At 37.3% G+C, this 26,655-nt stretch overlaps 1 protein-coding gene across 1 annotated transcript in view; it reads right to left on the bottom strand.

Annotated features, from left to right (window-relative positions):
• The window catches only part of Crybg3 (crystallin beta-gamma domain containing 3), a 119,195-nt gene that overhangs the window by 86,730 nt on the left and 5,810 nt on the right, over positions 1-26,655 (bottom strand). Inside the window, exon 2 of the mRNA XM_046455286.2 lies at positions 8,163-8,229. Within this exon, the coding sequence (XP_046311242.1) occupies positions 8,163-8,229 (67 nt within the window). The remainder of the gene's footprint in view (positions 1-8,162; positions 8,230-26,655) is intronic.

Below are 26,655 nucleotides of genomic sequence, written 5' to 3' on the forward strand. Positions count from 1 at the left end.
ATTTTGCCCTTACTCTCTCTGCTTAGAATGTTCTTGCCCCAGATAATTACATGATTTGCACCTCCTTATCTCCTTCAGACCTCATTTAAAGGTCCTACTTAGCTAACCCCTGCATTCCAAAACTGCCCATCTCCTTTCTGTTTTATTTTCCTCCTTGTACTTGCCAAGAGTACACATGTACACCTTTGAACATCTGTGTTTGTTTGGTTTCCACCCCCACTAGAAAATAAAATCCACTAAGGTAGACATCTTTTGTCTATGTTATTCGCTGCAGTATCTCCAGCACATTGAAACGTGCCTGACAATAAGAGATGCTCAAATACTTTTTGGGATAAAGGAATGAGAACCATGGACAATCCCTATGAATGGAGGAAAAACAGTCATAATGCCTCAGAAATCCATGAGCCCAGTCCTAAACTCAAGGATCTATGAAGTGAGCAGGTTACAAAGAGATCAGAAAGCTCACTAATTAGAAGGGAGCCTTTGGAGAGATTTATAACCAGAAAGAAAAATGACAACATTTAAAGTTCCAAGAATGAAGAAGTGGCTTTTTGTTCCTGTTTTAAAGGAAGGGATACACAGGTTGGAAGGGAAGGGATGATAGATGCCAGAAGAACAGAGAACATGATAGCCAAAGAGACCAACATAGTCTCTAATATCACTAATATGGGAGAGGTTTAGCCTTGGGGAGAAGGAGGGACATTTCCTTTTTCTCCTAAAGTAACAAGCACATGGCTAAACCCTGGGCAATTCTATAAGAGTGGAGACAATGAGGAAGATCCAACAAGTGGCTGTGATCTCATGAAAGTGGAAGGGGAAATAAGGCAGACCTCAGAGGCAGAGCTGGCATCTGGACTCACGAAATCAAGACTTGTGAGAATGTTTCTCACAAACTTGGAAGAATATTTCTGAGGAATGCAACCCCAAGTCAGCAATACACTAAAACAGAGTGAGCCAAGGAGCAGTTAGGGGTAGTACAAACTTTAAAGGGTTTATTCATTCAATAAACAATGAGTAAGACACTGTTATAAGTGTTTGGATACAACAGTGAAAAAATACACCCAAGTCCCTGCTTCCATGGAGCCTACACTCTAGTAATGTAATAAACTTTCTGCAGGTCTTATTGGAATTATTTTGTCACCTCCTTGAGCAGTCTATAGCAGGTCACAGATGCTGTACCACCATGGTGACTAGTAGAGTGAGCATGGTCAAGGTATAGGGAGAGTCGACAAGTCTGAGTGAAAGAGAAGGGCTCTTCCTCGACTGCCTCTACCACCTGACTTGGGAATTGTGCACAACAAGGACAACCCTTCGGTTCACCCTGGCCAGTTCCTTGGCACCCTTAATTCTAGTGACTTTTGCTTCCACCTGACCTACTACTCCTCTGGCTAACCCAGTCACTGTCTTTACCATCTTGACCCACCTCTGACCCTCAACTTCAGGCAACCACCAGTGTCCAAACCTTCTCATCTTCCCAGCTCCTATCCCACTGTCCCAGGTATGCCCATCACACCATGTCCCCTGCCTCACCACAGCTTCTGCCCTCTGATTCTTATTCTCTTTCAGCTCTCACAAATATGTGTATCTTCTCTGTCCAGCTATCCAATACCGTCAATAACCTCAAAACCTCTTTCCCTTGATCTTTGGTCATCTCCACCCAGCAAAAATCCAGTCTTTCTCCTCCACATCCATGAAGGAATCTTACTTTAAAACTCAGTGGGTGAACACACAGCTTTGCAGATGCAGGACACCTACAATTCATGATTTACAGCCTTAGCTAGAAACCAGTCTCAAACCTTCCCCCATTTCTACAGCAGTAATTTCAAAACTTTTCTATATCCCTTAAGTTCCCCACTTCTCTCTCCCTGGTTTAAAACTGTCTATTTCGTAGAGTCACTTCCTCATAGTCCTGAGTGTGCCTCTCCTCTACCTGCATTTTGGCAGCAGCCTCTGGGCTGCTTCCTTCACTAAGCTGTGCATGACAGAATAGAAGAACTCCACCCTGGTGTCTCCTCAGAAACCTCAGTTGCTCATTTGCTAGTCTAATATACAGAGATAGCCTTCTCTCTTCTCACTACCAACCTCCTCACAAAGGAGGTATTAACCCTCACCACCCTTCCTTTACCTCCAAATCACTTCCTAAATCCCTATTGCCTGGTTTTTCTCCCGGTCATGCTGTGACCACAATCTCTGGGAGACACTGTCCTACTTACTAGTTCTATTTTTTTTTCCTGTGTTGGCATTATATTATGCATCAAAAGAATGTGAGACGGAATCTCTTCCTGAAAACTATTCTTTCTTTGGCTTCCCTGACATTCAGACTCCAAGGTGTCCCATCTTCCTATCTGAATATTCTCTCAATCTCCTCCAAGATGAACACATTGTAATCATCCCTTTTAAACCATATTCCTCCTGTTTCCAGCTTGTGCTCACTTTCTCATGAGATCTCATGGTTCCCACAGATGCAGTGGTCCAGATTACCCCCAGATTTGTATTCTCAGTTTGAACTCCTAAGCTATGGACCTGCACATCTCACCATCAAACAGACATTAATCTGCATCTGGATGCCTCACTGGAACCTCAAGGCCAATACATCCTAAACTAAACCTGACCACCCTGTATTTCCATTCTTCCATTTTCTAGAAATTATAAAATCCTCACTTCTTGTTACAGTCAGCCATCAGGACACTATAACCCCCTACCCTAGAATAGTGTTGGCAGTGTCCTAACCAGTTTCCTTGATATCATTCTTGTTGTCCTTCAATCTACTGTCCATTCAAAAGGCAAAGCACTCTTGTACAAGTCAAATACAATATGTTAAAGTTTTTCAGTGGTTGTGCATTGCTGTCAAACTCCCTACCATGGCCTTTGGGTTTTTGATGAATCTAGCCCCTGAAGCATTCTCCAATTTCATCTCTTGCTGCTCATGCTTGGAATGTTCAATGTCAGCATAAGCATTCTCACTCTTTTATTCTGCCTCCCTTCTTTCCTCCCTTCCTTCCTTTCATTGTCTCTTACTGTATTATCTCTTGGAATATTGCTATTCCAATGGCTGAGACCACTTATCCCTTCCTCTCTTTGGAAATTCCTACCACAACTCAAGGTTTTTTTTGGTTTTGTTTTGTTTTCTGGTACCGGGAATGGAACCTAGGGGCACCTAACCACTGAGATATATTCCCAGCCCTTTTTGTATTTTATTTAGAGACAGGGTCTCACTGAGTTGCTTAAGGGCTCGCTAAATTGTTGAGGCTGGCTTTAAATTGGCAATCCTTCTGCCTTAGCCTCACAGGCCACTGGGATTATAGGTGTGAGCCACTGTGCCCTGCCATAACTCAAGGTTTTTAGTGTGAAGACTGTGTATATGTTCTTCCCATGGATATCCCTATCATCCTATGTCTTCTCTGCCACCACAGAGGGAAAGCAAACAACTTCTTATGTTGTTGTCATAAGTAGGACTATTACCTTAGTCATTAAAAGGTACTAAAATTTGGCATTTGTAAACTGAAACAAGCTGCTTTCTAGAGAATTCTAGTTAAGATTCCATTAAGACATCTGGCTGCCTCATATTACTTGGCAAATTTGCCAATTGTTGCCAGTTGTTGAAATTGTACCACTAATAGTTGAAATTCCCTCAATTTTGAAAAAAAAAATATTTCAGCATCAAATTATTATTACCACTACCTTGAGTTAAAGTCTAAGTGATACTAAAGTTTTAAATAAAAATCACCACTGACTGTCATAATCGGTTTAGTTGTGGTGAACTGTTTGATTTACTCCATAGTCACTACTGATACAAATTTGCCTTAACAATATATGGATTTTACAGATAATATTAAGATGTAAAGATAAACTGTTTATACTTCTATTATTAAAGTAATTTTGCTTGAAAGGTAACTTTACGTCTTTATCACAGAATAAATTATTCAATAGAAAATAAGAACAGACAAAGTAGATAGGCCATAAATTATTTTGCCCTACCTGATTTGGTTATGGCTTAATACAAAAACAACTAAGCTATTTGCAACTTCTACATCATAACACACCGTTGCTAATAATTATTTCTGAGCTGTCATAAATAACTCTACCAATATTAATTAAAAACCTGGATTTTCACTTTTAAAAACTGCAATAGAATGGAATCAAGCTTTTATCAATGGTATTACTTTCACTGTTTTTCATCTCCACATAAGTTTTAACACAGGAATACATATCTCCAGATAAATGCCCTTAACCATAGTTATCCCCAAGCAGTCATCATTATATGAATCAGAACCAAAAGAAAAGTTGGGGCGGGGGGTGGAAATTGCTGATCTAAATAAAAAACGTCAGTTCTAATCTAAATAAAAAATCAGGGCTGGGGTTGTGGCTCAGCAGTAGAGTGCTCGTCTAGCACATGTGAGGCCCAGGGTTCAATTCTCAGCAACACATAAAAATAAATAAAATAAATAGTGTGCGACTACAACTAAAAAATATATTTAAAAAAAAATCAGTTAGATAGTAGCAAGAGGTAAGGACAGGAAAGATGAGTTGTTCGTGCGCATTGATACAATGAGAAAGAAAACAAAATGAGAGAATCACTCCCAGGTGCCAAGTTTGGGAAATATAATAGTACCTTTTACTAGGACCAAATATACAAAAATAGAAGGAAGTTAGAACAAAATAAGTTAAAACAAATCTTTTACCTGGTGATATCTCAAAGGAAAGGCTCAAAGAATTGGCTTTCTCACTCTGAATGTCAGGAATACATGTTGAGATGGAGACAGAGATGTGGGCTTTGTCCTACATAACCTACGATGTAGTCAGAAATCAAATCAAGCTGGGCAGGAGTATAAAGCAAGAAGAGAAAGAAGGAAGAAGCTATGACATGAAGGGAAAGCCATTCCTTCCTATTGTGGTAAAAGGACTTATTCAGTAAAAACAAATGAGCCAGAAAGATCAATGTTTTTGATCCTCTGAGAGGTTTTTGGAGTCGCCTCTACTATTCCAGATTCCATACCTGGAACCTGTGGAGACAAAGTTTATCAAATTTAAAAAAAAAAAAAAATCAATAAATTAGAAGATCCTTCCCAGTTTCCTTATGTAAGGTATTCACTTATACCAGAGTGAAGGATCATTCCAGGTCTATAACAGGCTGAAATGCTGCAAATCAAACCAAATAATTTAAAATACATTTGACATCCAAGAACTTTGACCAGCACCACCTTTGGTCACTTGGACAGTATAGCAATGCACACTGCAATCTCCATTTTAAGTACCTTGATGGCACTCTATAAAAGCAATCGAGAGATAAGGATTTTGATTTCTGGACAAAGTTCAATATATTCTTGTATGCCTTCGTTCCAAAATGTTTCTTTCTAATAGCTGATTTCTACACTGTTCACCCAGAATAAATCACCACCATTCTCAAACAAAGATATATTTCCAAGTTTTGGCCAGATGTTTTATTCCAAGAACTATTTTTCCTGAGTTATGGTTAAAGTTAGGGTTAGGGTAAAGGCACCATTTCACTGATATGGGACACAGGTACAGGCTGCTGGGAACTTAGCCTTGGAAGGAACAAAGGGATACCCATTCCTCTGAAATAGGCAGAAGGGGACAGGGCTTAACAACATGCCTTCCCCCACTTAAATAAAAGTGATGTGAATGCATCAAGAGGCTAAGGCTACAAGATAATGGTAAAATAAGAACTAAATATCCGAAAGTTTCTCCAGGTAGATACAAAACGTGATTACTATAAAAGAAAAACATTCCAGTAGATGAACAGATTCAAGTATTAGATAACAATGTTATCAAAACAGCATAAGCTGTGCAGCATGTAAGTGGTATTTTAAAAATCATAGTGTCCAAAGATAATTATAAAATTATCTTGTATTATATTATAAAACTGCAATTAATTTTTGTAGCTCAAACTTGTCCCCTAGCCAACAATTTCTGACATCTTGAGTCAGCATCTTAAAGGCCAAACACTCATAATAAGATATATATAAGAATATATTCATCATATATAAATGTTATTTATGACTCAGACTTGGGAAGAAAAATGCACATTTTTTTCCTTCTTATCACAGAAGGCATTATCAAATCCAGGCTAACAAGATGGAAGCACACAGTGAAAAATGCCAAACTACAGTGGAGTGCTGTTTCAGGAACTATTCATTAGAAAGAAAACAAAAGGCATGTTTTATGCCACTTGGTAAATGAAAAATCTTCAACTGAAAATGTTCCAAACGGCAAGAGACTAAATGTTATCGCAAACAGTTTTTAACCTGTTTTGCTCCCCCTAAGGCCTGAGGCTGAGTGCTGGCATCTGTGTGGTTAGGTTGAAGAAATTTTACTGGTAGTTTTCAGAAGAATGAGAAAAACAAAAGGTTACACGGGCCAAAATGCTACCCCAGAGAATGCCATGTGCTCTTTTTATTATGAGCTAATCCAGGTTCCCATGTACAAGTAACCTTGAAGGCTTCAAGTCATCAGTAAAACAGCCTATGACTGTGAATGGTATTTACTTAGGGACCTAGATCCCAGAATGAAATGATCCTGGACACTCAAACTAAGATATTAAGAGCGTATCAAAAAGATTGTATGGACTAAGATATTAACAAAAATAGGAAAAGGCTGTTAGCATAGACGTCCAGCCATTATTTTTGCCACCATAAATATTTACTAAATCCACAAAGCTGGAACTTCCTGGAGCAAATCTCTGAAGGTGGAAAACAGAACTACTGGGAATAAAAGAGTTTTAAGACTGAAGACTTTTTTTTTTTTTTCCTTAAAGGAAAATTGTAGCTGAAAGAACAGGACCACAGAAAGAGCCTGAGTAGGGAAACAGGAAAAGACCAAGAGAAGAGGAGAGAGCAAAGAAAGCAGGAAGGTTTAGTGTAGGTCAAGAATTCAGAGGCCATGAGGAATTAAGATGAACAGGCAGGAGTTGGTATCCAAAGAAAATTCCAAGTTTGAGATCTCAGAAGCACAGCCTTTCTGTGAAACAACATGGGCGAAGTTTCATATTTAAGTACTAGAAGTGAAAATCTTGCGTAGGGCAACTTCATGGCATATAACAACTATAAAGCTTGTCCAATGGTAAAGTGACAGAATGGCTAACTGTTGGCTGCAGAAGAGAAGTAGGGGAAAGATATTATAGAACCCAAGAACAGGATTTAGTAGCCAAACTCACAAAGAAGTGAAGAAATGGAAGCAGGGTGATCCAGGATTTTTTTCTCTTTCAATAAATATTTAATTTTCCACTGGCATGAAGAAGGCAGGAGGAATAAAGAATGCAAACTTGATCCTTGCCATATTCAATGTCCTTGGATTTTATATAGGTTTCAAAAATGTTAAAAAGTATCCATATTAGTACTTAAAAAATTCACATGACTGTTTAACCAAGCTAATTTGCCCTGGAATCCTTAGAAAGTGCAAACTGTCCCTCTGACTGACTGTTACAAATCATGTAAAAAGAAAGCAACTGGGACCAAAAGCCAAGATTGTAGAAGAGCATATCTGGCCAAAGAACACAAACATCCGGTTCCTAGAAAATCACTTATGAAAAGAAAGACTGAAACATTTATTAATTTTCAACCACTTACCAATAACTGGGTAGGTAGGTATAAGGCTTATATGTTTTTTGTGCTTGTCCTATATAAGCAAAGAAGACCAATTTATATGTAAGCCTACCAAACTCATGCATCACAGAGCGATGGCATGTGGGGACATGTAATTAATTTCTACTTCCCCCAAACTGATTAATAGTTGTCTACAGCATTTCAGAAATGCAACCTACATCTAAGAACTTTCTAGGGAAAACAGACAGTGGAGATCATGTAATATGATATACAGATTAGAAGAGTAAGGCACAAAAAAATTAAGTTTCTCTGTTGAAGGCCATGCAGCTGATTAGTGGCAAAACTGAGACCATCACTCTCTAAACTGCCTTCTCAGGGTTCTTCTTTCTGTCCCAAAGCTGCCCCATCTCATGATGCTAATGTTCAACAGAGCTGGATTGAATTTCCACATAAAGTAATAATATGAGTCTCTTTTTGAAAAGTACAATAAGATACAGAATCTAAAAGAAAAAATGTGCAGTAATTTAAAATATGCGCTTGGGATTAACATTAACAATATATCATTGTGATTAAATTGATAACATTAATTTAAAACTATACCTTTACTGCGTCTGATGAAAGTACATTTTCCTTTTTCTGACTTGTGCTCATGGGCTCATTTTCAGCACTGAAAAATAAAAAAAAGTTTCTTTTGAAATTAAAAGAGAATAATTCGACTCATACATTTTCTATATTTATGCCAAAAATTGCATGTTACTTTATCTGCAGTGTTCAAAGTATTCATACACAAAATATTTGAGGAATATGCTTATTTGAGGCCGGGCGCAGTGGTGCATACCTATAACCCCAGCGGCTCAGGAAGCTGATAGAGGAGGATCTCAAATTGAAAGCCAGCCTCAGCAACGGCAAGGTGCTAAGCAACTCTGTGAGACCCTGTCTCTAAATCTCTAAATAAAATACAAAAGAGGGCTGGAGATGTGGCTCAGTGGTTGAGTGCCCCTGAATTCAATACCAATACCTATATATATATATATGTATGTATATATATGTATATATATGTATGTATATATATGTATGTATATATATGTATATATATATGTGTATGTATATATATGTATGTATATGTATGTATATATGTATATATATGCTTATTTGAATATCAACACTTGAAGAAACATACAAATATGTCCATCCAGGTTTCAGTAACTTTTGTGAGTCCAGTATGCTTCATATCTTCTGATTTTGGTAATCAAGATCACAGTAATGATGTACCGGAACAACATAGGTCTATTATAACAAGGGAAAGTGCTAGCACATGAAGATTTATTTATCTTCAGGTTCTCCACAGTTAGATCCCTTTTTAATGTCTATGCTGAGAGATATTTCTATTCAGCAAATCATTATACACATAGAGGTTCAGCTAGTAAACTCTGGGAATACTCAAAACTGGATGCAGGTTGATCTTGCCCCAAATGTATCCCAGATGGCAACTCTGGAATCCAATTTTCTGGATAGTCACTTCTAATTATTATTTGTCTTCACAGATGCCAAAAGGAATGACATAAGAAACTACTCTGCCTATCAGGCACCTATACATTTGAGACCTAAATATTCTTATCTCTGTGTTTATACATTAGCTTGTTTTCGTACTTTCCTAATCCTAGACAAAACCAGTAGCTCCACTCTATTATCATGACTATCTACCATAAGCCAAAGTCTACACTTGGTTTTTAGCACATAAAAACATGTAGGTTTGGCACTTTGTAAAACTCAGTCTAGTTGGGGACACTGATGTAGAAATTTCAATAATACAATTTATAAAAATTAAAACTGCTGAAATCACAAAGTGCTGTGAAGCACAGAGGAAACAATCCATTCTGCCTGGCCCAAAAGTGCCCCAGAGGAAGTACAAAAACAGAGGATCTAGAGAATATGGCATTTTCAGGAACCCATGCTTGTTTTTAATATAAGACAAAAACATAGAACATGTGTCAGGCAGAGGTCCTATAAGAGATAAGAAGGAGACCAAAGGTTAATGGATGCTTTACTATGAAAAACTGGCTCAACCCGTTGCAGAACATGATCTTTGTCCTACAGGCATGCAGCAGGGAAACTTCAGGGCTCTGAGGCAGGTACAAGAATAAGCAGGAAGGTGTCTGCCTGCCGACAAATCTTGGGGTCATGGTCACTGGCAACAGAGCAACAGCTCAGACCACATAAAGGTCAGTCCCAAAGCAAATGGAGTAGAAAGAGAAGATGCAATGTCTGATGCTTAGATTTTCTAGCCTAAAATCCAGTGATTGTGTACAGTATCCAAGGAACAAATGGTGGCAGTCAAAAGACACAAATGTAAGAAAGGTCACAAATACCTGGAAAATATACTAGATTAAAAATTCATTAAGTCTCAGATTCTTTGCAGGAATACATAGACCTAGCTCTAATATCTTTTAAATGTAAATAGGAAACACAAGCCTGTACAAAAGACAAATATGTAAGTTGTATGTTAAATACACAGAAGATTCTATAGGGAAAATCAGGGCACAGATGTACAAATTAATAATGAACAATATAGAAATTTAACCTGTATACATATACATATGTATTAAAAATATGTATATGTATAATACATATACATTTGTATTAAAAATATGTATATGTATAATATATATATTATACATATGTCTCAGTGGTTGCTATTTTAAAAATTAACATCTATTTTCTGTTGCCACAAGGTTAATTACAATTCAGTTGTTATTTTGTTGTTGTTTTAATTTATTTATTCATTCTAATTTGTTATACATAATAGCAGAATGCATTTCAATTCATAGTACACATACAGAGCACAAATTTTCATGTCTCTGGTTGTACACAAAGTGGAGTCACACCATTTGTGTCTTCATACAGGTACTTCGGGTGATGATGTCCGTCTCATTCCACCATCTTTCCTACCCTCCAGCTCCCTCCCTTCCCTTTGCCTTATATAAAGTTCCTCCATTCCTCCCATGCCCCCGCCCCAAACCCCATTATGGATCAGCTTCCATATATCAGAGAAAATATTTGGCCTTTGGTTTTTGGGGTTTGGCTTACTTCACTTAGCGTGATATTCTCCAATTCTATCCATTTACCTGCAAATGCCATGATTTCATTCTCTTTTATTCCTGAGTAACATTCCATTGTGTATATATACCACAGTTTCTTTATCCATTCATCTACTGAAGGGTATCTAGGTTGGTTCCACAATTTAGCTATTGTGAATTGTGCTTCTATAAATATTGATGTGGCTGAGTCACTTATTATGCTGTTTTTAAGTCCTTTGAGTATAGACCAAGGAGTACAATAGCTGGGTCAAATGGTGACTCCATTCCTAGTTTTCCAAGGAATCTCCATACTGCTTTCCACAATGGCTGCACCAATTTGCAGTTCTACCAGCAATGTATGAGTGTTCTTTTTTCCCCACATCCCTGCCAACACTTATTGTTGTTTGTCTTCATAATAGCTGCCATTCTAACTGAAATGAGATGAAATCTTAGAGTAGTTTTGATTTGCATTTATCTAATTGCTAGAGATGTTGAAAATTTTTTCATATATTTGTTGTTGATTGTATATCATCTTCTAAGAAGTGTCTGTTCAGTTCCTTGGCTCATTTATTGATTGAGATATTTGGGTGTTTTCTTTTGGGGGGGGTGTTGTTTTTTGAGTTCTTCATATATCCTAGAGATTAGTGCTCTGATATGTGTGTGGTAAAAATTTGCTCCCATTCTGTAGGCCCTCTATTCACCTCACTATTGTTTCTTGTGCTGAGAAGAAGCTTTTCAGTTTGAATCCATCCCACTCATTGATTCTTGATTTTTATTTCTTGTGCTATAGGAGTCTTGTTAAGGAAATCGGGGCCTAATCCCACATGATGAAGATTTGGGCCTTCTTTTTCTTCTATTACGTGCAGGGTCTCTGGTCTAATTCCTAGGTCCTTGCTCCACTTTGAGTTTTGTACATGGTGAGAGATAGGGGCTTAATTACATTTTGCTGCATATGGATTTCCAGTTCTCCCAGCACCATTTGTTGAAGAGGCTATGTTTTCTTCAATATATTTTTGGCACCTTTGTCTAGTATGAGACAAAAAGAGGAATCTAACTGTATTTAGGTGGGTTTGTCTCTGTGTCTTCTATTCTGTACCATTGGTCTACAAGTCTAATCTGTTGGTGATACTTTCTATTGAGTTTTTAATTTGATTTATTGTTTCCTTCATTTCAAGGATATCTGTTTTTTTTCAGAACTCTATCTTCCTATTGAAGTAATCTTTTGCTTCTTGTATTTGCTTATGTAGCTCTTTATCAAAATGATCTTTTGCTATCTGTATTTGCTCTATTATATCATTCTTTAATTCACAGAACATTTTAATTATGTATATCCTGAACTCCTTATTCATCATTTCTTCTGTTGTGCTGGCCATGGATTCTAATATGTAGTATCTTGCTTTGTTTGGGGCACTTTCTTCCCTTGTTTTTTCATGTTCATGTATCTTCCCTTCTAAACTGCGGAACTGAGGTGTTACAGTTTTTAGTGTTCCTGCAGGGTTCCAGTACCTCTCCTTTAAGGAGCAGAATAATATTAACAGATCCTAATACAAACAATATGCAGCCTTAAACCAAATAGTTGCTATTAAGATGTTTACGGTTTTGTCACAATATACAGAAATGTTGAGTTCAATTATTATCTACAATATAAACTGTAGATAATAAAAACATAGGTTTGCAAAAGGGTCTACAGTTTCTGTTGGTGGACAAAGAGAGAACCAGGGGTGAGGTGTAGGAAGAGGTGTTAAGGAGGTAAGGGGTGAGGATATAGAGTTATTAGATCTTAGGACACTTGAGAGAGGAATCTAAATAAGTTGGCTAGTAGCAGAAGATAAGAGAGAAAGTGATTTTGGGGAGACAAGTAAGTGGGAAGACAATAGAGAGAGTACAAAAAACAAACATAAAAATTAAGAAAAATAAAAAATGTAAAAATTGGAGATACATGAATATATAACACAACCTACTATTCAGACATTACAGTCTTCAGTAGCCTAATTCATGAAAAGTACTTGGTTTCACAAATGTTGGGGATGTGAGGGCAGGAAAAGAGAGAGAGGGAAAAAAGAAGAAAAAAAAAGAAAAAAATCTCCAAGGAAAATATAAGGATTGGTTTTGTTGCAGTTCAATATCTTTCCTGCTTCCCTTCTCATCCAATAGGTGGGGTTGTCTGTTGTTAGCTGGTATCTCTACCCTCGGGATGGTGAAGGTTATTAGAGTGGGAGGATTGGTCTTGGGGTGGAGCTCCTGGAGGTGGGGTATAGCACTTGCTGGTCCCCAATGGGAGACTACACCTCAAGGATCTCCTTTGAGGCCTGCTTGTGTGATGTGGGTGGCTAGTCTTGTCTCCTTATATCACCTATAGACCTCACAATTCTTGGTCTCTAATTTAGTCTCTAAACTGGATCTCACTCGCCCCCTCCCTTTCTACTTCCCAATCAGGAACCTCTCTCCCCAGAAGTCATGTGGGCTGCATTCTGGGGGCTGAGCAACTGCCACAAAGCTGTTCTGTACTGAGCAGTTCAGGGGAAGGTTTTGTGAGCTATGGGCTGTGCCGGGTTAGTGGCTGTGGGGGAGAGGGGGGAGTAGGGGACTATAGGCACTTAAAGGAAAGCAAGGAACTGGGAGATGGGTGAGTGAGAAATGAAAGACAGTGACCAGGCAGAGATACAAATAAAGAGTTTGTCAGAGCTGACAAATAAAGGTACATTTCTCCATAGACGGAGAGAGGCAAAACAGGCTTGGGTTCGGGACTTTCACAGGGCAGATTCAAGGATTAGAGCCAGGCAGGTCCTCATGCAGCAGTTAAGGATGGGGTTGGTATGAGGGAGTGTTGAGCCTTTCTCAGAAACAACCTTGGGCAGGAAAGTAAAATTTTTTTCTTAAAATGGTGACTGTCACTTAAGATGGCTGTCCAGATGCTAAGCAAGGACCATACAGGTACCTTGATATTGCTTCTAGGCCACAGCAGGTGTCCCAAGCTGGGAGGTGCCCCAACTAAAGATGGTGACCAAGGTGTCATAAGATGGAAGCAGCTGCTGTCAGAGATGGGGTGTTGTGTCTGGCCCGGTTGGGCCATGTGTAGTGTTGAGCGGTATGTCAGAGATACAGCTCTGTGGCATACAGTGTTGTGGCTGGCGGCTGTCTCCAGTCCCTGCCCTGTGTCCCCAGGTGCTGGTTATCATGTGTAGGGGACTATGACAGTGGTTGCAGTATCTCAAGATGGAGGGGACCAGGGGATCCCCATGTTACTAGATGGGAGTCCACACAGAAACAGTGTGGTCCTGCTTGTGGGTAGCCAGGTGCTCCACTCAGATGCTGATGCTGGTGGTCCTGCTTGGGATCAGCTGTCAAGGTCCTCTAATAACTCCCAGAGAAACAACATTCCCACTACTAGAATCCCAGGTCATGGAGCAATACAGAATGCAGCCTTCCTGTAGCCTGCCATCTTGGATCCCTGTTGTCGTTTTTTAATAACACATAAGTTGATACTAGTATAAATTCAAATCAAAGACAACTACCAACTGTCAAAATAAATGTAATAAGAGAATGTTACAAAGATTTGGTATATCATTTACAATAACACTGATTACATTTTTTAATATCTTTTTAAATTTTTTTAGTTATAGATGGACACAATATCTTCATTTTGTTCATTTATTTTTATGTGGTACTGAGGATCAAACACAGTGTTTCATGTGTGCGAGGCAAGTGCCCTGCCACTGAGCTACAACCCCAGCCCTGACCTTAGCATTTTTATAAGTGAATTCTGTAACATTTCAAATGACTTACCTAAAAACTATCTAAACATATAAGCACTTAATTTTAATCTCCTAGTTCTTGCTTCATGATTCCTGGAATTCTACTTATTTAGAGTGTTTACAGAACTTTCAGTAAATATACTGTCTTAATGAGACTAAATCAAACTGGTAAATTTCTCTTCCAAAACAAAAGCTCTGCAGAAAATGCAGCTGAGTTCATGGGATTAAGGCAAAACGTTTTTTTCAAGTATCTGCAATTAGTTCTATGTACACACTATGAATACACCCAAAAATGCCAAAAAAACCTAACAGTAAATCAGCACACAAGTATGGTGCAAACACGAAGTGATTTAATGCTCAAATCATGACAAAAAATATTTCTGGATACTACTTGTAAGTTTATGAAACTTATTTGCTATATAATTCCCATGATTTTTATTGCTAAATGAAAATTTTAAAATGTATTGAGTTTTAAAGCAAACAACACATTTAAAATTTTTGATTTAGTGATAAAAATCATTTAATTAAATGTTTCCCACTTCTTTTCCAGATTAAAAGGTCTCCTATCTTTTTTTATTTTTATTTTTTTTAGTTGTCAATGGATTTTTTATTTTATTTATTTATTTATATGTGGTGCTGAGGATCGAACCCAGGGCCTCACACATGCCAGGCAAGTGTGCTCTACCACTGAGCTGCAACTTCAGCCTGGTCTTCTGTATCTTTAGGATTGCTCTGCTTTAATCGATTCTTTCCAAATGATAGTCAAAGTGACTGTTAATGTCTTATCATGACATCCTCCTGTTCAAAAAATATTTTAATAAATTTCTATTGGCTGATCAATAAAACAAGAGTCCTTGGCATAGACAGATAAAGTTATTCACAACCTGGCTCCAGATACAGTTGTCACACAAAACCACTTCACATACTAGAATAGGCCAAGTTCACCGGCCAGCAAACCACTTTCTTCTCCTGCCAGCAATATCCTTCCCCACCCAAAACAATCCTAATCCTTTATAGTTTAATTCTAGTTTTGACTGTACTTTTTGTGTTCCCACTGTCCCACAGTATCCTACAATACTCTCACACATTTACTGCTCTTTATTATCATACAGCTGGTTTTCCATTTGCCAGAATATGCATTTATTAAATTCAGTAAGTGTAGCATTCATGTATGTATCCCAGAGCCTAGCATCATGATTGGAATTGTGAAGATAATAGAATATTATACATTATATGAATTTTATAAGTCTGTTACAAGTTTGTACCTGCTGCTATGATTTGGATGAAGTGTTCCCCCAAATGTCCTATGTGAGTGCAGGAATAGTCAGAAGTGAAATGATCACATTATGACAGTTGTAACCTAATCAGTCTATGCTAGTTTGAATGGAATAACTTAGTGGTAATTGTGGATGGGTGGGCTGAGGCAGTAGATCACTAGAGGCATACCCTGGAAGGAGGTCCTCTTCCCTCCTCTTTCTCTCTTCCTCGGATTTGCTCCTCAACCACACTCTCCTGCCATTATGTTCTAACTCATCTGGGGCCCAGAGCAACGGGGTCAGGCCACCATGAACTGACCCTCCAATACTGTGAGCCAAAATAAACTTTCCCTCCTCTAAGTTGTTCAGAGAAACAGGTCAACTAACACACCTGCTTACTTTCATCAGAAAATCCCATTCCACTGAGAACAATAATAAATATGATTCTGCATTTTCTTAATGAGACAGTATATAGATTTCTTGAAAGAATATACCAGCCCATTCTATATCATCTTTCTCTAAAGTCATAAAGAAGGAAGTGGGGCTGGTGGGGAAAAAATGACTAAACAGGAACAAATTCCTTTTCAGTTGTTTTAAAAATACACACACACACACACCCCAAAAACTGGACTATAGTAGCTAAAGATACTAGTAACAGTGGATAGTAAGATGTCTGCTCAGTGAAAAAAAAAAGAAAAAAAACCACAGAAAGACTCAAAAGAATAGTACTTTCAGACACAGAACTAAAAGGAAAAGAAAAACATGTTCTAATCCAGACAATCTCAAACTATATGAAAGACAACAATCTGTTTCTATTGTTTGCTCACAATTTAACCCCCTTTGGGACCTGGGAGTATTTCAATAGAAATATTTTTAGAAAGCACACACTTTCCTCATGACAGGGAGTGAGATACAAAAATCATAACCACACATAGGCAGAAATGAAACTACCCTGAAATTCTAAAAAGCCTCGCCTTATTTATTAATAGAAATTTGGGAATGAATATGGCCAAACAGCCCAAGTATGAAGGTCAGTGTAACACAGAAGCTGTTCATTTTTAAGCAATATTATTTATACCATAGCTGAAAAACAGGAATCCTTACTCTCTGTCAGACATAAAACAAAATTCTGGACCATGAAAGTAAAGTGGACACATCAACATTCTAAAGTTCAAATAATTTACAGATAGTCTCTGGATCTATCACTTAGCTCTCTTATGTTTTGTTAAACTCTAACAAGAGTCTCTAACTCCTAGCCAGTAAGAAGCATAAGATTGGACTCGATTACTCACACATTCAACAGGTATACAATACATACTTGTATGTGCCAGGCACTATTCTTGGGAACTGAGCAACAAATAGACCAAGTCCTTACCCTCTGTACTCCTCAGAGCCTCTATCCAACAACATCAGAATCATCTGAAGAACTGGGTTTACGAAATAGATTTGGGGCCTGATTGCCAAGGAAGCCACCTGGAGTGGGTCTGAGGAACCACATGTTCTACAACTAACACCTCCTCTAGGTTTTTCAGCTGTAGGTCACATTCTGACCAGATTCTCGATAAACAATGATCTGGGAGCCTCTCTGGATTCAGCAGGAACCAACATCTCATAGCTGCACAGGAGAGAGAAATCTAGTCAAGAAGATCTCCCCTCAATAATACTTAAGTATGTTAAGTGCTGATACAGAAAGACTACGTAACAATTATTTAGCAAACTCACTCATGTGGAACACTACTCATTTTCCAACACAGCTGCTCACCTGCAGCCAAAAGCTGTTACTCAAAGGTGTACTAGGAGCATTACAAGTACCGAGTGGAACCAACAAGGACAGATCCTCTGTTTTCTCCATACCACGGACAGTTTTGTCATGGAATAAGAGTGCAGCTTCCTGGGTAGCTGGAAGACAGTGAGGTATGGTCAGTGGAGAGAGGTGAAGGCAAGGGGAGGAAGAGAAGTTCTTTACTCTGCTTATAACACACATGCAGGCACATCTTCCTACTCCCATTCTTTTCTCTCATATATCCTGACTGTGGCTGCATCAGAAAAATCTGGAAACATTAAAGACCTGAAAATACTTTCCTTAACTATATTAGGGAGACTTGTCCACTTCTCTATAGATGCTGGAGTTGATAATGTCTTGCCATTTCCAGAGAGGAGGTGATCTTTGGTGATGACATCAATGGCAATAATTCTGAGCATCTTTAAACACAAGATCACTAACATAACATAGTCCCCAACTTGGGAATGTCCTTACATCTAAACAGGACTACCAACCTGCTCTCCTTTGAGGATGGTTCATCATCCTCAGGGTCTTCTAAGGATTTGCCTTTTCTCCTCCTTCTCCATTCTACTCAGCCTGATGCTGCCTGAAATTATGTCCCCATTCTAGATTTTCCACTGCACAAGATATAGTCTTCAACAGAGGAACTAGTAATATTTTTGAGGACAGGAAAAAGGAATCAGGACAAATCTTTTGTTTTCTCTTCTCCTCAATAACATAAAACTGCTGATTCCAGCAGTCTGGTTGACTAAGCAGCATTTCTCCCACTGCAACTTCACTAGGTCTGTCCTTCCTGGCACGTTGTTCCTTACCTAGAGCCCACCTCATCTGATCCTGTGATGAAACTCTAGAAGAAGCCAGAAACTGACCCCCTCCTGTCATGTGATGAATCATACTTCAGTCTCCCAGATGACTTTCCATTGGACTAAATGCAAATATAATACAGAACACAAACAGGTCTTTTTTCTACTCAGTCTCTCTTCCACTGTCATTAGTAGTAAAATGCTTTGAAAAAACTCAAAATGGACATATGTCTGTTTCTGGGATAATGCCTTACGGACAAAAGGCACTTCAGTCAAAATGCACTTTTCTGGATCTGATGTGAACTGAAAAGACAGAGCAGCTGATGTGAGATCTCTGTCAGATATACAATCCTATGTTGCTTTGTTTCTATAATCACATGGTGAGTCAAAAAAAAAAGGAAAAAAATAAATAAAAAACAGAGAAAAAAAATAGGTAGACTGTTTCTGTTTTTTAAAAAAAGAGAAAGATTATAACCAAGAAACCAACGGAGAATCAAAACACCAGGGCATTATAATAAAGAGGAAGAAATGTCTACTGTCCCTCTTTTCAGAATGACTGAGACTACTTATCTCCAGGCTGGTCCTCTATTTCCTTAGACTCTCTAAGCTCTCATTTAAGCCACAACCTCCTGAAGTGTCTGCTTATGCCATAGGGGTCATCTACATGACCCCAGAGGTTTTGCTCACAGAAATACCGATTTACAGGACAAGCTCTATAGTTCTCTTTGTTCAATATTATATTGCAGATACGTTATGAATTAAATTGACTTTCGAGCATTGGCTTAGAACACCATTCAGCAGGTCCAATACCACTTCTATAGGGAAAAAGATTTCCACATCAATGCTTTACAAACAACCATCTGGAAAACTGTCCATTCATAAATGGTGACTGTCAGCAGTGGAGTGGTACTTGTGTTTTTTAAATGACCATTAACAGAATATAAAACAGGTGGTTATGGCACTATTTCTGGGCTTCAAATTAAAAGGTAACTAGAAGCTGCAATTTTAAGGCAGTCAAACAGCGTGTATTTTAGCTCAAACATCTGGTGTTTGAATGATTCAAAATCTTTGGAGAAAAGTCGGGAGAAGGGAAGAAAAGTAATAGATGTGATTATGAGGCGCTGCTGCTTTGCAATACCAGACTCTTCTGACACTGCTTTTCTCTATAATGTCAACTCACTCCTATAATTTATGTCTTTACCTTAAAGGGGCTTTATTTCCTGTCCCTCTTCCCATGTTCCCCAAACAAGACCATAACTGAACTGTAGTTCAGTCAGACTGTGGAGTGAGAATCTTGGTGTGTCTGGCATGTACCTCAGCTATCTACCACAAACATGCAAGTGTCTCTACTACATCCTCCCCAAAGTCTTTCATTGATCTCATGCCCTTCAGATTCCACACATCTGTGACCAACCTCACAAGAATCAACACCCTGAGGGCTGGAGTTGTGGCTCAGCGGCCACAACCCCAGCACGTGCAAGGCCCTGAGTTTGATTCTCAGCACCACATAAAAATAAACAAATAAAGGTATTGTGTCCAACTACAACTAAAAAAATATAAATATTAAAAAAAAGAATCAACACACTGAATCTTTTGCTATGACATGAACTCAGAACAGTATTCTAGCTCCTTTCTAACACAGAGCATTCAGGGTTGGGGATGTAGCTCAGCAGCAGAGCACTTGCCTGGCATATGCAAGGCTCTGGATTCAATCTCTATCCCCATGAAAAGATAAATTAAAATTACAAAATAAAATGGGTCATTTATTCATGTATAGTTCAAAAAAACTGTCCTGAGGGAGGGGGCACTGGGGAACTGAGGATGGGCAAAATTGTGCCTTCCCAGAGATGGATTATGGCTGACCTCAGCTCCCACAAAAATCCTTTCTCCTCTGTAGATTCTTCTAGACATATATGAGCAGACAATACATGTAACAATCAATAAATAGACACACACATATAAGCCTATGCCTAAATGATCATTTCAAAAAGTAAATCTCATCACTTTAACTCCTAGCTAGGGCCTATCAAGTCCTATCTCATCAGGCCGCAGCCCTGGGCCCCTCCTTATGTCACTGACACTCATTATTATACTTGCCCCCACAGGCATCTATATCACATGATCCAGGACTAGGTTCTAGTCTCTGTCTGAACTGGTCTTTTCTTGGATTTGTTCATTTCCACTCTCACTTATCATCCAGGTCTTTGTTCAACTCTTATCAATAGAGCACACTCTGTGAACACACCACCCACCCTTTACCCTAGACTCACCACCTCCATCCTCCCCTATTTTCTCACACTGCTTCAAAACACAAGCATATTAATTTACATGAGGGCTGGGGATATAGCTCAGTTGGTAGAGTGCATGTCTTGCATGCACAAGGCCCAGGTTCAATCCTCAGCACCACAAAAAAAAAAAAAAAAAAAAAAAATTACATGATTTGTTTTCTGCCTTCCCCCACCAGAAATCCAAACCCTACGTAAGCAGAGGCACAATTAAATACTTAAAGCAGATTCTAATAAATAATGACACAACTAAGATTTTCATAGGGATTAAAATTTTTAGTTTTGTAACTTGTATAAATATATGCACTATTATAGAAAATGTTAAAGCACTATTGTTAAGTGAATATATTCATGTTTCAATCCTGAAGAGAACTTTTACTTTTGTAAAAATACTTAGACATCTAGACACACACAGTGGAAATGAGTTAGAAGAATGGTACTTATCTCTGAATGGGTAAAGTAATGAATGTGGTTTTTTAAAATTTTTCTTATAATTTCATTATTTGTCTTGCAAAAGTTTACATTACTATTAAAAAGATAAGAAAACTACAAAGTATCATAGTTGATTTTTTTAAATAGCAAAAAAGTGAAAATGAATTAAGAATAGACAAATAACAAAATACTAATCCTACAAATATTACACAATAGTAATTTCTTTTGTTTTATAGTATACACAACATTGTCAAATAAGATCCTTATCTGTCTTAAAACAATGAAACAATCAATCAAAATTATTACTATTCACATCTTCCATTTTAAGATATAGCACAATGCCACCCTTTCAGGCAGGGTATGCTCCTTGGTGCTTTACAAGCAAGACAAAAAACATACTTAACATCTTACCTAATCAGTTGGCACTTATTAAAACCTAAAATTCAAAATATTTCATTTGTTGTCATAAGAAACATGGTAGTTACAAGAAAATCACTACCAGCCATTGAGGTAGTATCCACTTTTTGTATAAATATTAATGCAAATAATCAAGAAGAAATTTCTAACATATCTTTTAGAAATCACATAAAACTAGTATTTGTAAGAGCAATGAAAAAAACATTTTCACATCATTTCTGAGACTTCTATTTATACCATTGTCATAAAAAATATAAAAGATAAGTTCCTTAAAAGTTTGCCATACTTGTATCAAAATTGTATTTTGTAAATACCTTAAAATTTTGCTAGACAATGGGTTATATTCTTGGTCCAACACCTTGTTTGAAATTAGCACTGAAAGTCTAGTATATGATTTTGTAAGTATGTTGGAAACCTTTGATTTGTCACTCTTTAGCAATTATTTCCCATTACACACTTGACTTAAAGTTCAGTTTATACTCAAGCAATAAAAAAAAAATGGCAACTATGATATCTGCAAAGATTTTCTAGCTATTCTCAACAAAACAGGAGAGCTGAGTTCATGTTTAACTCTGTTCCACAGAAAAGCTCTGCTAAATGACAGTGAAGAAATAAAAGGAAATAAGCTATTAGGTAACAAAAGAAAAAAGCAACCACATTTAGGAGATAACAGATTTCTGAGGGAGAAAAGCAGGCAGAATTATTTAGAGTAGATACAAATGCAATATAAATTGATACAGAAGAAAAAACTATAGTTTCAACTTATCCTGACACAACTCCAGAAAATCTCAGCTGCAGGCCCAAGACAGAACATGAAGTACATGGCTGAAAGTGTTAACCCTGCCCCAACTCACACCCCCCAATTTACAGACATTTGGTAGGAGACTGAAAGCGAAGAAAAAAAAAAAAAACTTTTTAAAAGAGAAGTCTCCAAGCAATGGAACACCAAGAATAGTAGAAGTATACAAAGTGCTGACCACAAACAAGGGAGCCTGAGCAAACCTCTTTATTTTGAATGGTAAGGCATAAATCTCTCAAGAGAAAGACCCTGCCAACCACCCAGCACTATGTAAGATTTATTATATGCATGTGTAGAGACCAGATTAAAACAAAAATTGCAAAATTCTCAAAATTGCAAAGAGAAAAATGAATCACAGAAACAGATCTGAAAGCTGGGCTCAGTGGTACACACCTGTAATCCAGTGACTGAGGGGCTGAGGCGGGAGCATCACAAGTTCAAGATCATCCTCTACAACTTCGCAAGACCTATCTCAATTAAAAAAAAAAAAAAAAGACTGGGAATATAGCTCAGTGGTGAAGTGAAGTGCCTCTAGGTTCAATTCCCAGTACTGTAAATAAATTAAAAAAAAAAAAAAAAAAAAAAAGGTCTGGAAACCAGACTGGCCTCTGGTTTCATGCTATTAACAATTCTGACATGACTTCAGAATTCTGAATAATTTCTATTTTATCAATTTATACCCAGAAAAACTATCATTTAAACAAATACAAAAATATATATTATGAAATTGAAAGACAAAAAATTCATCTCACATGCAGTTTTTCTTGGAAACACTCCACAAAACTGGGAAGTTAACCAGGAGAAAGAAATGCTTGAGATCCAAAAATAGGGGGCTCTATTATAGGGCTAAATAGAAAAGATCAATGTAGCCAACCCAGAAGCTACTAGATTATACAAATTAGAAGAAGACTCAGTGGCCGAGAGAAAGGTCTTGGAGGACAAAGGGGTGAGAGGTGTTTATCTATCACTGTGGAAAAGAAAGCAGTGAAAGTTTTACAAATGTGTTTGAGTACCCTACAAGTAGCAGTAAGAAAATGAAAAAATAAAGTAACTTACTCTAGGAAAAATAAAGACCATACAAAGGAACATAATCCTAGTATAGAACCTGGTTGAGCAGTAAATAATATTTATACAGTCATAAAAATGTGAATATTGGAACTGGAGTTGTAGCTCAGTGGTAGAGCACTTGCTTAGCACACGTGAGGCACTGGGTTTGATCCTCGGCACCAGATAAAAATAAAATAAATAAAGGTATTGTGTCCATCTACTGGAAAAAAATATTTTTAAAAATATGAATATTGCCTTTTTATTTAATTCCCAAATTATAACAATTATTTTGGCAGGATGAGTATAGGGACACAGAAGAATGTAACAATGAAGTCCTCGCCTACCATACCAGAGGTCAATATATATTTCCTAAAGTTTATAAAATTAAGAAAGAACAATAAAGCATTATTTACACATATGGCTAGAAATATAAGAAACAGCTTAAATGTGATTAAAAGAGTTTCCTCTAAGAAGAAATTCTCAAGAATGGGTTCACACATGTTAAATGCTCCTACAGGCCCTATTCGTTTGTTCCTTATTTTGAGAGAGAGAGACTTGTGCGATGTATGCCTTCTCCAAAAGACTGCATGAGTGATTTAGGTAAAGATGTCATTGTAACACCTTCACTGCTGGATTCCAGTGTATAGCAAACTGCCAGGCATAAGTGACACTAAATTAATTCTTGCTAAATAGGTGAAGTTTTCACATCAATTGATCACAATGTTACCATTACTTGGAGAAGATAGCAAATGCATTTTCAATGTGACTTTTCTAATAAAACATACATCTTCCTAATCTCAGACATATTGTGCACACAACTACCACCCCCCAAAAGTTTTAGCTCGTATGCAAAAGCTGGAAGGGACCTTAGCAATAAAAGCTAACCCCCTCACTTGAAAAGGTTAATGCCACTACCTGGTCAAGGTGGATGATAAGTGACCTCAAAAATAAGTTGATACTTTTGTGGCTTTAAATGTTAATTCCACTTGGTTTCACAATATAGATTAGGTATAAATCATATGTGTATAAAATGTAAAATATCAAAGTTCCCTGCATTATACACACTACTTCTACTTATTTATAGCCTTCATCCGAGTTTTTCTCACTTGAACAAGTTAATGCAGTTCATTCTTTCTTTGGAGAAAATTCTGTCAACTCAAGTTCATAAATTCTCATTTTCTCTTCTTCTTTATACATTCAAAATCATAAATTCTCTTTTTTCCTCTCCTGCTTTATACACAAATATTCACCAGACCTTAAATCAAAAAATAGTTAATTCATATAATCTTTTAAGTGTGAAAAGGTATAAGATGAAAAGTGTCCCTCTTGTTTCCAATACTTTCCCTTTCTCCCCATGCACCAAAAATAGGAATACAAGGACAGTAAAAGATTAATTTCATACCCCTAATGTTTTCTTTTTAAGTTAGATATACTATACATAATAGTTTATAACTTTTTAAATGTACCTTCGAGATATCTCCTTATCACAATAAAATTTTTCTCTTTTAAAAATTTTTTGGTAGTTCTAGATAGACAGAATGCCTTTATTTGTTTATCTTTATGTGGTGCTGAGGATTGAACCCAGTGCCTCACACATGCTAGGCAAGTGCTCTGCCACTGAGCTATAGCCCCAACCAAAGTTTTCTCCTTTTTGATGGCTATGTAATATTACATTATATGAATGTGCAGTTTATCAACTGATGGAAATCTATTCTACTCTTCTTATTTGCTATTAAAACAGTACTAAACTTGCATAGATGACTTTTGGCACATTTTCAAACTTGATGCTTAATGGAATTCCTAGAGGGAACTGCTGAGTATGTGAATTTGTAACATTGATAGAACTTCTCAAATGTCCCTCCAAAGTAGTATGTATCAATTACATCCTCATCAAAAGTGTATTAAGAGTTCCAGTTTTCACACATTAAATTGGAGTTTTGGTTATCAAATAATGTGGCATATCTTGCTATAGTTTCAACTTATCTTTCTCACTTTTAAGGGACTCTTAATATTTTGAACACATTTTTAATTTGTATACATTTATTTTCCTCTCTCTCAATGACAGGACTATAAATTCTTCATTGTACAGAACACTGACCTAGTCCATCTGGGCAAACGTCCAGCTGCAAGCCATTGTCTTTTACTCCTATTCAAAACCATTTTCTAAGGCCAGTCTTCTTTTATGGGTCTTCTCAAGTTAAGCAAAGGAAACATACATAATTATGTAAGCTTTGAATTCAGAAAGGAGAAGCTGACTCCTGACTCTACCACTGGAGTAGTGAGACTTGATCAGTCACTGAATCTCTCAAAGCATTAAATTACATATCTGTAAAATAAAGATTTTGCTTTAAGAACTAAATAAATTCATGTTTATTTTTATATGTGTGAGTATAGACACCTATATATTTATATTTGAATCCCTAAGCACAAGTCTTGAATCTCAATAGGGACTTAATAAGGGTGGTTTCATTTTGTAATCAATAAACTGCCAGGCCAAAAAAAAAAAAAAAAAACTTTGTCTAAGCAAATAGCTATTTCAGTGCTTTGGGATACTTCCAATTAAATACTTCCCAGAGTTAAACACTGAGGGATCGTCCCACTGGAGTTGTATCATTACTTGACCAGTCATAACTGCCAAGGAAACATTAAGAATGAATTATTTCTGGTTGCAAAACTTTAACTTGTTCTCCATTAGCATCAACCCATTTTGTGTAAGAGTTGGCACTCCCTGGGAACATTGCTTCCTGAAAGAATGCACTTCTCTGCCTCCATCTAGAACTTGCAGAGCCTGCAGAATCCAAGAGGAGCCAGGGGAATAGAGGGAAAGCAGTTGTACCCACCTCACTGCTGCAGTCACTACCACATTTCCCCCATTATTCTGACTTGGCAAATCATGCTGATCAAACTAGGGGCAAAGTTAATAATGGGACAAGATATTTTGAAAGCCCAATTAAAATTCATACACAATACACGACATACAACAAAACATTATGTGTGCTAAACCAAATGAATCACACCTATACACCGAAAACATGCTTAGCTCATAATGAGCTTCTCTTAGGAATAGAAGTACATAGGTTTACCTCAACCACTAATTTATGAACTCTTCTATGCAGTTTTGGTCATTCACTCATCTTCGTATCACCACTGTTTAGCACCATATTTGATACAGAGCAGCCACTCTTACTTGTGCACTGAACAGACTCAAATTAAGAAGTGTTTCTTTAACTGTTATTTTATGTTGATTCTCTCTTTTCTGCATATAATTAGATGGACTATTTACCTTACTTTAAATTTAATGTCAACCTATAGTTTCCCGATACTATAGTTTTATTTAGCATCTCTGGTATAACTGGGTTCCAGTGTATTTCATTTTAATTTAGGAGATGAAATATTTCACTTTTAAGGATTATAATTTTCCTCTTACTTTACAAAATTA

This window comes from Marmota monax, unplaced genomic scaffold (genome assembly GCF_021218885.2).
Source record: "Marmota monax isolate L192 unplaced genomic scaffold, Marmota_monax_Labrador192_F-V1.1 WCK01_AAM20220418_F8-fsc00053, whole genome shotgun sequence".
Taxonomy (NCBI): domain Eukaryota; kingdom Metazoa; phylum Chordata; class Mammalia; order Rodentia; family Sciuridae; genus Marmota; species Marmota monax.